This window comes from Eubalaena glacialis, chromosome 1, assembly GCF_028564815.1.
Source record: "Eubalaena glacialis isolate mEubGla1 chromosome 1, mEubGla1.1.hap2.+ XY, whole genome shotgun sequence".
Classification (NCBI taxonomy): domain Eukaryota; kingdom Metazoa; phylum Chordata; class Mammalia; order Artiodactyla; family Balaenidae; genus Eubalaena; species Eubalaena glacialis.
In genome coordinates, this window is record NC_083716.1 from 35,114,556 (window position 1) to 35,130,583 (window position 16,028).

The 16,028-nt window shown below is 35.7% G+C and overlaps 1 protein-coding gene across 3 annotated transcripts in view; it reads right to left on the reverse strand.

Moving 5' to 3' along the window:
• MARCHF5 (membrane associated ring-CH-type finger 5) overlaps nt 1–16,028 on the reverse strand; it is a 50,388-nt gene that overhangs the window by 12,471 nt on the left and 21,889 nt on the right. The window contains exon 2 of one of the 3 annotated variants that reach the window (XM_061171827.1): nt 1,740–1,894. The exons of the other annotated variants lie outside the window; for them this stretch is intronic. Coding sequence (XP_061027810.1) covers nt 1,740–1,833 — 94 coding nt within the window. The 5' untranslated portion in view covers nt 1,834–1,894. The remainder of the gene's footprint in view (nt 1–1,739; nt 1,895–16,028) is intronic. 3 annotated transcript variants of the gene reach the window in all.

The following is a 16,028-nucleotide window of genomic DNA, read 5'->3' on the forward strand; positions in this document are numbered from 1 at the left end:
TTTCTTCTGAATCACTGGGTATGAATTCTTTCTGTACAAACAAAAACAAACAAATAAATCCTCATACTTCCTTCTGGAAATTTTTTACTTATCCCTTGGGTCATATGCAACAGATGTGCTGGATTAAATGAAGTTACTGGCTGCATTTTATAATCCCTATTTCCAGTTTTTCTGGCAAAATTCTGTCTAGGCTTTTGTTTTAAGTTTATTTTGCCTAAACCTCTCAAGTCTTTTCCAGATAGACTAGTCCAAGATTAGTTTAATATTTAAAAGGAAGGATAAATGTCTAGTGGTAAACATACCATTAGAATTATAAACTGCCACCCAGGGGAGGTATTTCTGAGAGCTAAAGATTATCTAGGCAAGCTATTTGATGAATAAGAACAATCACTCAAATCCTCCGGATGCAGTCCCTCAATCATATTTTTCTTATTAGGAAGCTTATCATGTACTATCCTATGACTTGAGGTCAGAAAAGGAAAACAGCAACAGTCATTAGCCTCTTCTTATTGTCAGATTAAAGTACAAACAGTTACGGGAAATGAGGAAAGGCAAGACTCTAGCCCTTGAAAATCTCAATTCTGATGGGGAGGAAGAAGTATGAATAAACGTACTTCACAAGTTAAATATGCAAGGGCATAAAAAGGTTTTATTTAGTATTTTAAAAAGGTATTATTGAATTTTTCATGCCTCAGTGGGCTTCATCACTTACGTTTCCAACAATACTGTATTTACACAATGAATGGCAATTGGAGAAGCTTTGTATAAATACAAGTTTTGAAAATTCAATAATTTAAAGGGCACTAGGGAAACTTGCAATTAAAAGGAAATCTATTGTGAATTCTTTTGCACAATAAAGCTTTTGTAAAGAAAATAACTACACGTAATGTTTTGGGTAAATTCAAATCTTCACATTTCAGACTGGAATGACATCAAACAGTGAGCTGAGAACTATTAGGGAAACTCCTAAGTCCATGTCTATTGAAAAGAAGTAATCAGTTTTATCTGGCAGACACTGCAAAAGTAGATTTGTTGTGATTGTTGTGTTGTGATTTAAATTCAAGTCTCTGTATGCATGGTGTTAAAGGTACATTTTGGAAATTAAGAATTAATGACTGAAGGGCAGCTAATACTTAGTGTTCAAAATCTCCTGACACTGCATACAATCATACCCAGAATTCCCAGGACCTTTCTTGGGGATAGAAAGGTATCCTCAAAAACACCTCTGACCAATTCTTGAAAAATAATTTCTAAACGCTGCCAGGGTGCTAAAGTTTCTAACACAAAACATAATTTAATGCTTCACAAGATAACCTTGTATAAGTCCCTAAGATGATAACAGCTCCCATGAACTCCAAGGTTTCTGTTAAGTGGCCAAATTTATAAAAGAGATTGCCAGACCCAACTCAAATGCCAACTTGCTAAGCCAAAACATCAACCCCACTTTCAGGTTCAGAACTGCTGAGAATTGCAGATTTTCGAGGTCACCAAGATTCTAACAATACAGTTCTAAACTTCTTTCCTTGCTCCAAGTCTTCTTTTTGTTGCACACTACTTCTGGAATGTCCTGTCCCTACTTTGATTAAATCTGTATGAAAACCCAAATTCCCAACGAAAACTAACCTAACCTGATAGAGGCTGACTAATTGTTCTACCCCACCCTGTTCACGAGGCTGAAGCCTCGTGGAAGCCTGTTCCACGAGGCTTCCTTTACATACTATCCCACAAAATGCACTTACCCCTTTGCTTGTGCATAATGTTAGTACTTATGTTCTTGTTCAATGTTTGTTCAGTTGTCTCAATATCCTTTAAGTCTGTCCATGTCAGCATCATCTGAGATTGAAAACTCCCAGGGGGCAGGGGCCATGTCTGTTTAACTCGTTTTGTACAGTGCCTAGGATAGAACCATGTACAGATAGGTGCTTAAAAAATGCTTTTTAATGATGATTGGTATCTATCACTCTCAGGGACTGTCTAAGCTACAGCTATCTTCAGCACATGGTACTTGGCAGTATATCAGGGCACTTTGGCCTGTTCCACAAGGCATTAGAATATAATGGCACAGGACCTAGCTGCAGCACTCTGTGGCAAGTATTTGACTCAATTCATTGTTAAAAAAACAACTTAAAAAAAGTATTAATTATATGGTCTAACAACAAATGTGGATTTTACTGAAAACATGAATATCACAACCACCAATTCAATTGAGTTAAAAACACGTGGGAATTTTGATGGGATAGTAAAGAGTTTTAACTTTTGACTCTTTCTCTAGCATTCATCACTGTTTTAAACACTAAGATGCCGGAGGCTAGGTCTAAGAGCCCCAGACAAGCTCATGTAAGTTCATCTTTAATTGCTCTGCTTGTAGGTTGAGATTTTACCATTTTTTATGTAAAAACAAACATCCTGCAAACTCAGGCTTTAATTTACTTTGCTTAATGATGAAAGTTAGTCATTAGATTGTAAACAGAGGAAAGGATATGTTCTTGGACAATTTTTTATTTAACCAAACTAATAATAATTGACCAAAAACCCCTCGAAACAAAACCAAACCAATGCTGAATAAAAGATTCAGAGTCAAAGTAGATGAATATTATGTCTTGGTGTATATATATAGTGTATTACCAAGAAAAGTAACTAAAGATCATCAAAGTAGTTCTTTATGAGTACATAGCTTATGCCAAGGGAAAGCCTAAATTTTTCCTCATTAGAATAGATTAGCCCACAGAATATTTGAGGGCTGTAACGTCAACTACTAAGTACTTATTAAGCACCTATTGTACACATAGCATTTTACTATGCATTAAAATAAATGTAAATAAAATTTAACACACTAGCCTCTGCCTCCAAGGAGCCTACAATCTAGTTAGGGACAAACAATAAATACACATTAAACAACTGGAAAACTTTATGGCAAAACTGACAAATATATGATAGTGTCATACAAACTACACAGATACATGTTAACAAATTTTGAGTTAAGATTATAGAGGGGGTAAGGATGCAAAGAGTTTTAATATTACTGTCTGTATGTAAATATTTACTAATTAACAGAAGTGAATATTGACCTTGAAATCTATGATCTGAAAAGGGGGGCATGCTAGAAGACCTAACTAGAGGCAAAAGACTTTATTCAAAGGGTTTATATATTTTTAAAAAGCTAGTATGCCAGTAAGGTGGGGGTTAATTGATAGAAACCGTTAGCCAGATCTCTGAAGAACATGACACAATAGGCAGGAAGGAAGTTCCTGGTGACAGGCATGCTAAAATGAATATGATATTTTAGGAAAACTAAGAATATTTAAAGTCAGAATAAACTAGAATAGAATCCACAAGATTTTGTATCTAAAGTGAGTACAAAAAAAGAGAAAGTAGCATCAATCTAAAGTAGCTTAATATAAAAGAGAGTTGAGTTAGAAAGGATAAAGAAATATTAAACCTTATTAGAGAAAAAATGTTTTGTCTGCTTTTAGGAGAAACCATGCCTAAGGTATTAAATTCTTTGAATTTCCAAATTAAAAGTTGAAAAAGTTAAGCTGTGATAAAAGAAACACCACTATCAATTATCATTAATACATAAAAATAGATGGCAATATTAATTATGCACATACTACATATATGCCAAGGAATTATTACATATTCCTTTTTCTTCTTTAAACATACTTATATTTTTCAAATTTTCCATGATGAGAATATAATTACTTTTATTAATAAGAAAAACTACTTTTTAGAGAATAACAAAGGGTTATCATAAAATTCAGGTAACCATACCCTAAGGAAAGTCAACCTGACATTACTGTTTCATTTTCTTTTCCCCTTTATATGAGAAACTCACAGTAGGCTCCTTAGGAGGCAAAATAACAAGGCGGGGAAGGATTAGGTAGGGTCTACCATGTGAATTTGGACAAAATGCTACCTCCAGACCTCAATTTCTACATCTATAATGATAATGAAGATAATATCTACCTCAGAGTTTTTGTGAAAATTAATGCATATGAAGCTCTTAATACAGTACTTAGTGTTACACTGTACCAATGTCAGATATTAGTTCTTTCAAAAATGGCATACTAAGTTAAGTAGAATAGAACTCTGGAATAGGAGGTATAATCCAAGACAGATGTTTGAGGAAAAATTTATGGTATAAGGCTCTGGTATAAAAATAAGACTGTTTCAGGAAAATCTGAGGTAAGAAATAAAGGACAGATCTTTTTTGCCTAAAGGTCTGGAACAAGGAGGAAGAGGAAAATTCATGGTGCCGGGGAATCTGGGAATGAAGAGGCAGAAGACACCAGACTATAATTAGTAATTACTTTTTAAAAAATGTAAGATTCTGTAATTGTGTTTTGGACCTATAATTCAGCTACCAGTATTTATATATAGTGTGCACCCAGAAAGCCTCACCCTATTGAAGATACTTACTAAAACAAATTTATATTTAAATCTTAGGGAACAAGACTAGATGTGATCCAGCAATAAACGCAAGAAATCCTTACTTTGAAAGTATTCTAGTCATCTGCCTCATAAGAGGGTATATAAAGGAGGGCCAAAGAAGATCTAATGAGATGCCTACCTACAAACTTTAACATCAGAGGGTACTCAAAGATTGAATCATTAGGGAATAGGATTTCGGTTTTTCAATTCCTTTATTTTGATCATCCATAGACGTTTAGATATAATGCAAAGCAAAAATAAACACTTCTCTGATGGCCAAGTGTAAATATTACTAGAAACTCTTAATTATATGAAGAAAGTACTTGAATTCTTAAGTCTGTACTGGTTTTCAAGTAATGAAATAAGCCAACAATATATTTTATGAGAGCAGTCAGGAAAGTAACCGCTTGGATTTATGGTGAGTAACAGAGGGCCATGTGGTTAGAGGAAACAATGCAGACTATTCTTAGAAAGTTAACTGATAGCTTAGAAAATATTAAAAATGTAAAATTCTCATTAAATTGAAGCCATGAAAAACTTTTTTAAATTTGGGGAAAATATATTTTATATATATTTAGTACCCTTTTTCAAACAAAAGGATGCTCAACATCACTAATCATTAGAGAAATGCAAATCAAAACTACAATGAGGTATCACCTCACACCAGTCAGAATGGCCATCATCAAAAAATCTACAAACAATAAATGCTGGAGAGGGTGTGGAGAAAAGGGAACCCTCTGGCACTGTTGGTGGGAATGTTAATTGATACAGCCACTATGGAAAACAGTATGGAGGTTCCTTAAATAACTAAAAATAGAACTACCATACGACCCAGCAATCCCACTACTGGGCATATATATACCCAGAGAAAACCCTAATTCAAAAAGAGTCATGTACCAAAATGTTCATTGCAGCTCTATTTACAACAGCCAGGACATGGAAGCAACCTAAGTGTCCATCAACAGATGAATGGATAAAGAAGATGTGGCACATATATACAATGGAATATTACTCAGCCATAAAGAGAAATGAAATTGAGTTATTTGTAATGAGGTGGATGGACCTAGAGTCTGTCATACAGAGTGAAGTAAGTCAGCAAGAGAAAAACGAATAACGTATGCTAACACATATATGGAATCTTAAAAAAAAAAAAAAAGGTTCTGAAGAACCTAGGGGCAGGACAAGAATAAAGATGCAGACGTAGAGAATGGACTTGAGGACACGGGGAAGGGGAAGGGTAAGCTGGGACGAAGTGAGAGAGTGGCATGGACATATATACACTACCAAATGTAAAATAGCTAGTGGGAAGCAGCTGCATAGCACAGGGAGCTCAGCTCTGTGCTTTGTGACCACCTAGAGGGGTGGGATAGGGAGGGTGGAAGGGAGATGCAAGATGGAGGGGATATGGGGATATATGTACATGTATAGCTGATTCACTTTGTGATACAGCAGAAACTAACACACCATTGTAAAGCAATTATACTCCAATAAAGATGTTAAAAAAAAAAAACCAACACAACAGCATTCTTTCTTGCTTTCCAATGGTTAGCCACCTCACTCATAAAGAAATGGAAATTAAAACTCTGAGATACCTCTTCTTACCTAACAGATTATACTGACAAACTAAAATGTTAGCCAATCTATTGGCAAAGCTGTAAGTAAACAGGCAAACTCATCCATTGCAGGTGCATATAAAATGGTATAGTACCTAATCCAGCAAAAGTATATATGCTATTCACCCCAATTTAGCAATCCCTTCTTGGTTCATCTTTAACAAGTATTCTAAGCTAACGAACTCAAAAAAAAGAGAAAGAATTACAATGTCATTCTTCTGTATCATCTAATGAAATAATAGATCTAGAGGCAATGAATAGAAAAATTATCAATCTCTGCTAAAACCAGTAGGTGGAAACTGACAGGGAATTCTATTGGATGTATCAGGTTGATAACACCTGTATCCACTGATCAGTCTTATAAAAAAAGATAACTATACATTTTTCCAGCTTTATTATTATTGACATATAACATATATGTTTAAGGTGTAGAATGTGATAATTTGATAATATATATTGAGAAATGATCACCACAATAAGGTTAGTTAACACTTCAATCCTCTTACATAATTACCATCTTTGTGGTGCTAACACTTAAGATCTACTCTCTGAACCTTCATTTATATAATACAGTGCTAATTATGGTCACCATATTGTACATTAATCTCTAGAACTGATTCATCTTTTAAATGGAAGTTTGTAGCCCTTGACCAACATTTCCCAATATTCCCCAACCCCCAGCCCCAACCATTCTAGTATTTGAGTTTGGATATTTTAGAGTCCACATATAAGTGAGAACATATAGTATTTGTCTTTCTCTGACTTATTTTGCTTAGCACAATGCCCTTAAGATCTACCCATGTTCTTGCAAAAGGCAGGGTTTCCTTTTATTTTTTTTAAAAAAGGCTGAATATTCTACTGTATATATACACACATTTTCTTTATCCATTCATCCGTCAATGGACACTTAGGTTGTTTCCATGTCTTGGCTATTGTGAATAATGCTGCAGTGAACATGGGGGTGTAGGTATCTCTTCCAGACAGTGATTTCATTCCTTCGGATATCTACTCAGAAGTGGGATTGCTGGATCACACGATAGTTAAAAAACTTTTTTTGAGTAATCTCCATATAGTTTTTCATAGTGGCTGTACCAATTAACATCCCCACAAACAGTGCACACAGTACCCTTTTCTCCACAGCCTTGTTAACACTTGTTGTCTATTTGTTAATAGCTATTCTAACAGATGTGAGGTAACATCTCATTGTGGTTTTGATTTCCATTTCCTCAATGATTAGTGATGTTGAGCATCTTTTCATGCATCAGTCGACCATTTGTATGTCTTCTACAGAAAATTTTCTATTCAAGATTTTAACCCATTTTTAAATCAGATTGTGTATGGATTTTATTCTTGGATATTGAGTTGTATAAATTCCTTATATTTTGGATATTAATCCCCTATCAGACAGGTGATTTACAAGTATTTTCTCATTCCATAGGTTACCTTTTCATTTTGCTAATTGTTTCTTTTGCTGTGCAAAAGCTCTTCAGTTTGATATAGTCCAACTTGTTTATTTCTGCTTTTGTTGCTTGTGCTTTTGGTGTCATATCCAAAAAATCATTGCCAAGATCAATGTCAAGGAGACTTTCCTATGTTTTATTCTAGAACGTTTATAGTTTCTGGTCCTAAATTTAAATCTCTAATCCATTTTGAGTTAATTTTTCGTGAGAGGAATAAGACAGGGGCCAATTTCAGTCTTTTGCATGTAACAATTCAGTTTTCCCAACATCACTTACTGAAGAGACTTCCCTGAGTATTCTTGGCTCCCTTGTCAAATATTAGTTGAACATATATGTGTGGGTTTAATTCTGGGCTCTCAACTCTGTTCCATTGGCCTACGTGTCTTTTTACACTAGTACCATATTGCTTTATTATAGCTTTGTAATAAAGTTTCAATCAGTAAATGTGATGTCACCTGCTTTGTTCTTCTTTCTCAGGATTGCTTTGGCTATTTGGGGTCTTTTGTAGTTCCATACAATTTTAGGATTATTTTTCCTAATTCTGTAAAAAATGCCATTGGACTTTCAGGGATTACACTGAATATTATAGATGGCTTTGGGTAGTATGGACATTTTAACAATATTAATTCTGCCAATCCATGAATATGAGATAGCTTTTCATTTATTTGTGTCTTCTTTAATTTCTTGCATCAGTGTTTTGAAATTTTGTTTTACTCCTAAGTATTTTATTATTTTTGGTATTATAAATGGGATTATTTTATTTCTTTTTCAGATAGCTTAGTGTATATATAGAAACACAACTGATTTTTATGTTGATTTTGTATCCTGCAACTTTACTGAATTCATTTATTAGTTCTAACAGGCTTTTGGTGGAGTCTTTAGGATTTTCTATATATAAGATCATATCATCTCCAAGCAAAGACAATTTTACTTCTTTCTTTCGGATTCAGATGTCTTTTATTTCTTTTTCTTGACTAATTGCTCTGGGTAGGACGGGAGTGGTGAGAACAGACACCCTTGTCTTGTTCTTGATCTTAGTGGGTACACTGCGTATGATGTTAGCTGTGAGCTTGTCATATACAGCCTTTATGACGTTGAGGTACGTCCTTCTATACCCAATTTGTTGAGAGTTTTTATCATGAAAGGATGTTGAATTCTGTCAAATGCTTTTCTGCATCCTGCAGATAATGAGATGCAGAGATAATAAGATTTTTATCTTTCATTCTATTAATGTGGTATATCACACTGATTGATATGCAGATATTGAACCATCCTTGCATCCCAGGGATAAATCCCACTTGATCATGGTGTACGATGCTTTAATATGCTGTTGGATTTGTTTTGCTAATATTTTGTTGAGAATTTTTTCATCTATATTCATCAGGGATATTGGCTTGTAGTTTTCTTATAGTGTCTGTATCTGGCTTTGGTATCGGGGTAATGCTGGCCTCATAAAATGCGTTTGGGAATGTTCCCTCCTCTTTAATTTTAAAGAGTCTGAGAAAGACTGGCATTAATTCTTCCTTAAGTGTTTGGCAGAATTCACCAGTGAAACCATCTGGTCCTGGGTTTTTCTTTGTTGGGAGTTTTATGATCTCCTTAGTTGTTATTGGTCTGTTCACATTTTTTATTTCTTCATGATTCAGTCTTTGTACGTTTTATGTTTCTAGGAATTTATCCTTTACTTCTAGGTTATCCAATTTGTTGGCATACAACTGCTCACAGTACTTTCTGGGACTTCCCTGGTGGCGCAGTGGTTAAGAATCCACCTGCCAATGCAGGGGACATGGCCTGGCCCGGGAAGATCCCACACGCCGAGGAGCAACTAAGCCCGTGCGCCACAACTACTGAGCCTGCGCTCTAGAGCCCACGAGCCACAACTACTGAGCCCACGTGCCACAACTACTGAAGCCCGTGCGCCTAGAGCCCGTGCTCCGCAACAAGAGAAGCCACTGCAATAAGAAGCCTGCGCACCGCAACAAAGAGTAGCCCCCGCTTGCCGCGTATAGAGAAATCTCGCGCGCAGCAATGAAGACTCAACACAGCCAAAAAAAAAAAAAAAGTACAGGGGAAAATATAGTATCAGAGGAAAAAGCATTTCAATCCAGAAGATGATCAACTAAAGGGGAAAAAAAAGAGAAAAAAGGACAAATAGAATGCATGAAATTTGACAGTAAAAACCCAACTATATGAGTATCACAATAAGTTTACACTTATTTACAAAAGAATTCAGAAGAACTGAAAATAAAAGGATGAGAAAAGATAAGCAAATGCAACAACATCAAAAAAGCTGGTATGAAAGGGGGGAAAAAAGAGTAACTTTACAGTGAAAAAACCTGACAAACATAACCTTACTGAGATGATCAAGGTCAGTATCATGAGTGATAAGTAATATTGATAGTATGTGCCTGGGATGTGATGTGATGAAAATGGCACTTCATCTCTGTGGTCTTGTACCCCAAAACTCATAACCCCAGTAGATAATGGGAAAAACATCAGACAGATCCGAATTGTGAGACATTCTGTAAAACATCTAACCAGTATTGCTCAAAACCGTCAAGGTCAACAAAAACAAGGAAAGTCTGAGAAGCTGTTACAGCCAAGAGGAGCATTAAGGAGACATGACTAAATGTAATATAATATCCTGAACAGGATCCTGGAACAGAATAAGGACATTAGGGAAAAATTAAGAAAACCTGAGTAAAGTATGGACTTCAGTTAATAATAATATCAGTACTGGTACATTAATTATAACAAATGTGTACCATACTACATAAGATGTTAATAACAGAAGAAACTGGATATGGGATATTTGGGAACTCTCTGTACTATCTTTGAAATTTTTTTGTAAATTAAAAATTGTCCTAAAATAACAAATCTATTTAAAAAAATCTGGTATAGCTATATTTTCATTCTACAGTTGGCCCTCCAAATCTTTGGGTTCTGCATCTGCATATTCAACCAACTGCAGAATGAAAATATCTAGGGGAAAAAAATTCCAGAAAGTTTCCCAAAGCAAAACTCAAAGTTGCTGCACACCAGCAACAACTTACCATTTACACCGTATTAGAATATTATGAGTAATCTAGAGATGATTTAAAGTATATAGTAGGGGGACTGCCCTGGTGGTGCAGTGGTTAAGAATTCACCTGCCAACGCAGCGGACACAGTTTCGATCCCTGGTCCAGGAAGATCCCACATGCTGTGGAGCAACTAAGCCCGTGTGCCACAACTACTGAAGCCCGCGCGCCTAGAGCTAATGCTCCGCAACAAGAGAAGCCACCGCAAGGAGAAGCCTGCGCACCGCAATGAAGAGTAGCCCCCGCTCGCCACAACTAGAGAAAGCCTGCGTGCAGCAATGAAGACCCAACGCGGCCAAAAATAAATAAATAAAATAAAATAAAATAAAGTATATAGTAGTATGTGCATAAATTATATGCAAATACTATGCCATTTTATATAAGGGACTTGAGCATCCATGGATTTTGGTATCTGCAGGGGTCCTGGAACCAACCTCCCGCAGATACCGAGGGGCAACTGTATTCTATATTATCATGTCTATATTATATAGAAGTTTAAGATACACACAAAAAATTCTTATAGATAAAATAGTCATTACTTAATGATAAAAAGTTGAAATCACCAGGATATTTTATCTCTAAACCTGAGGGATAGGTAAATGGATGATAGTTTATTAGTCATTATTCCTCATATGTAGTTATATATTCTTTCTCAACAAATGAAATTTCATAATAAAAGAAAAAACCTTAGTGAACATTCTACTGAGCTTTGATCAATGCTAAGGCAGCACATATAATTAGTTCTGTATATTGATAGCAGCATGTTGGTAAAGGCAATGGAAAAGCAGGCACTCCAATACACTGTTGGGAAGATTAAACAGACATAATCTCTACAAAAGCCAATTTCATGATGTCTATTAATGTTATAACTGCACATACCTTTTGACTTATAGCAATTCCACTCTAGTCATTTTGCACATGTGTAAAATTATTTTACACAGTTGTTTATGACAGCACTCTTTGTAGTAGTAAAAGATTACAAACAGACTGTATGTCCATCATTAGGAGACTGGTTATATAACCATACATTTATGTAACAGAATACTATACAACTACAAAGAAAAAGAAAGCTCTTTATACACTAATATAAAATGGTATCTACCATATATTGCTAAGAAAAAAAAAAGGAAGCATAGAACATGATGTATAGTATACTAGTCTGGAATATATTAACATATAAACTAATTGTGCTCAATATTCTGTTTGCCTCTCCAAATTTACTCCTCCTCTTTCTCCACCCTGCTTTGTGCATTGGGAGGCTGACTAAACAAACTGCATCCTTTAGGTAACCTTCCCCTCTAGCTTCTGATGTGCTTTGGCAATTTAAAATCCTGGCTCCTTACTTGCTAGAAACCCATGGGATTCCATTAAATAAATTTGCCAAGTCTGCTTCCTTAGCTGTAGAATAAGGACACTATCTATTGTGTAGAGCTTTTGAGAAGCTTAAAATAATATAGGCAAACTGATCGACATAGTGCCTGGCAAAGAGTCAGCGCCTGTTAGGAAGTGATAGCTACTGATATCACTGTTAATATTATTAAAAGAAAATATTATAAAATAAAATAGTAACAACTATTAATTTTATTTGCTAGATTTTCTAGGAAAGGTTTCTCCCAGGAATCATTCATCATCCCTAGTGAATATCTTTTCCTTCTAAGCTTTACACTCCACTTAACATTTGACAACCAGTTTTTGAGGGTAATTGATAGTTATCTTCCTCTCTACACAGAAGTTTGAATTAATGCTTAGTTGAGAACAATAAAGAAATAAAAAACAAACCTGTAATAAAATTTAACTTGAAAGTAATCTAAGAATTTACATAAAGAGTGGAAGTGGCAACATTGATATCAGTTAAAATCAACTTTAAGACAAAAAGTGTTACTAGAAACAAAGAAGGACATTTTATGATGGTAAAAGGGACAATCCATCAGAAAGATGTAACAATTAGGAACATTTATGCACATAACAACAGTCCAAAATAAACGAAGCAAAAATGGGCAGAACTGGAGAAGCAGACAATTCAACAATAGCTGTAGACTTCAATAGTCCACTTTCAATGAATAGGTAAAAGAACGACAAGGAAATAGAAGACTTCAAAATTCTATGAGTCAACTAGATATTTATATCACACTCTACCACCACCACCACCACCAACAGAACACACATCTTCCCAAGTACACATGGAACATTTGCAAGTATAAAGCTTGCTAGGCCATAAAACAAGCCTTAATCATTTAAAAGAACAGATAGCAAAGTATGTTCTTTGATCACAATGGAATGAAATTAGAAATCAATAAGAGAAGGGCATTTGGGAAATTTACAAGTATGTGAAAATTAAACAACACACTCCTGAATAATCAACAGGTCAAAGCAGAAATCCAAGCAGTGCTTAGAGAGAAATTTATAGCTGTAAATGACTACATTAAAAAAGAAGAAAGATCAAGAGAATAAGACAAGCTACAGACTGAAAAAAATATTTGCAAAAGATATACCTGATAAAGAACCGTTATCCAAAATACACAAAGAACATTTAAAACTCAACAATAAGAAAACTGATGTTAAAAACGATCAAAAGACTTAACAGACACCTCCTCAAAGAAGACATGACTTTTTTTTTTTAAACATCTTTATTGGAGTATAACTGCTTTACAATGGTTAGTTTCTGCTTTATAACAAAGTGAATCACTTATACATATACATATATCCGCATATCTCTTCCCTCTTGCGTCTCCCTCCCTCCCACCCTCACTATCCCACCCCTCTAGGTGGTCACAAAGCACCGAGCTGATCTCCCTGTGCTATGCGGCTGCTTCCCACTAGCTATCTATTTTACATTTGGTAGTGTATATATGTCCATGCCACTCTCTCACGTTGTCGCATCTTACCCTTCCCCCTCCCCCATCCTCAAGTCCATTCTCTAGTAGGTCTGTGTCTTTATTCCCGTCTTGCCCCTAGGTTCTTCATGACCATTTTTTTTTTGTTTTTTAGATTCCATATATATGTGTTAACATATGATATTTGTTTTTCTCTTTCTGACTTACTTCACTCTGTATGACACACTCTAGGTCCATCCACCTCACTACAAATAACTCCATTTCGTTTCTTTTTATGGCTGAGTAATATTCCATTGTATATATGTGCCACATCTTCTTTATCCATTCATCTGTTGATGGACACTTAGGTTGCTTCCATGTCCTGGCTATTGTAAATAGAGCTGCAATGAACATTTTGGTACATGACTCTTTTTGAATTATGGTTTTCTCAGGGTATATGCCCAGTAGTGGGATTGCTGGGTCGTATGGTAGTTCTATTTTTAGTTTTTTAAGGAACCTACATACTGTTCTCCATAGTGGCTGTATCAATTTACATTCCCACCAACAGTGCAAGAGGGTTCCCTTTTCTCCACACCCTCTCCAGCATTTATTGTTTGTAGATTTTTTGATGATGGCCATTCTGACTGGTGTGAGGTGATACCTCATTGTAGTTTTGATTTGCATTTCTCTATTGATTAATGATGTTGAGCATTCTTTCATGTGTTTGTTGGCAATCTGTATATCTTCTTTGGAGAAATGTCTGTTTAGGTCTTCTGCCCATTTTTGGATTGGGTTGTTTGTCTTTTTCATATTGAGCTGCATGAGCTGCTTGTAAATTTTGGAGATTAATCCTTTGTCAGTTGCTTCATTTGCAAATATTTTCTCCCATTCTTTTGGTTGTCTTTTGGTCTTGTTTATGGTTTCCTTTGCTGTGCAAAAGCTTTTAAGTTTCATTAGGTCCCATTTGTTTATTTTTGTTTTTATTTCCATTTGTCTAGGAGGTGGGTCAAAAAGGATTTTGCTGTGATTTATGTCATAGAGTGTTCTGCCTATGTTTTCCTCTAAGAGTTTGATAGTGTCTGGCCTTACATTTAGGTCTTTAATCTATTTTGAGTTTATTTTTGTGTATGGTGTTAGGGAGTGTTCTAATTTCATACTTTTACATGTACCTGTCCAGTTTTCCCAGCACCACTTATTGAAGAGGCTGTCTTTTCTCCACTGTATATTCTTGCCTCCTTTATCAAAGATAAGGTGACCATATGTGCGTGGGTTTATCTCTGGGCTTTCTATCCTGTTCCATTGATCTGTGTTTCTGTTTTTGTGCCAGTACCATACTGTCTTGATTACTGTAGCTTTGTAGTATAGTCTGAAGTCAGGGAGCCTGATTCCTCCAGCTCTGTTTTTTGTTCTCAAGATTGCTTTGGCTATTCGGGGTCTTTTGTGTTTCCATACAAACTGTGAAATTTTTTGTTCTAGTTCTGTGAAAAATGCCAGTGGTAGTTTGATAGGGATTGCACTGAATCTGTAGATTGCTTTGGGTAGTAGAGTCATTTTCATAATGTTGATTCTTCCAATCCAAGAACATAGTATATCTCTCCATCTATTTGTATCATTTTTAATTTCCTTCATCAGTATCTTACAATTTTCTACATACAGGTCTTTTGTCTCCTTAGGTAGGTTTATTCCTAGATATTTTATTCTTTATGTTGCAGTGGTAAATGGGAGTGTTTTCTAATTTCATTTTCAGATTTTTCATCATTAGTGTATAGGAATGCCAGAGATTTCTGTGCATTAATTTTGTATCCTGCTACTTTACCAAATTCATTGATTAGCTCTAGTAGTTTTCTGGTAGCATCTTTAGGATTCTCTATGTATAGTATCATGTCATCTGCAAACAGTGACAGCTTTACTTCTTCTTTTCTGATTTGGATTCCTTTTATTTCTTTTTCTTCTCTGATTGCTGTGGCTAAAACTTCCAAAACTATGTTGAATAATAGTGGTGAGAGTGGGCAACCTTGTCTTGTTCCTGATCCTTGTGGAAATGGTTTCAGTTTTTCACCATTGAGGACGATGTTGGCTGTGGGTTTGTCATATATGGCCTTTATTACGTTGAGGAAAGTTGCCTCTATGCCTACTTTCTGCAGGGTTTTTATCATAAATGGGTGTTGAATTTTGTTGAAAGCTTTCTCTGCATCTATTGAGATGATCATATGGTTTTTCTCCTTCAATTTGTTAATATGGTGTATCACATTGATTGATTTGCGTATATTGAAGAATCCTTGCATTCCTGGGTGTTTGTAGATTTTTTGATGATGGCCATTCTGACAGGTGTGAGAAGGACATAAGACTCTTAATAAGCATATGAAAAGACACTCAACATCTATGTTATTAGGGAATAGCAAATTAAAACTAGTGGTGCAGTGGTTAAGAATCCGCCTGCCAATGCAGGGGACACGGGTTTGAGCCCTGGTCCGGGAAGCTCCCACATGCCATGGAGCAACTAAGCCCGTGCGCCACAACTACTGAGCCTGAGCTCTAGAGCCTGTGAACCACAACTACTGAGACCGTGTGCCACACTACTGAAGCCCTCGCACCACAAAGAGTAGCCCCCGCTTGCCGCAACAAGAGAAA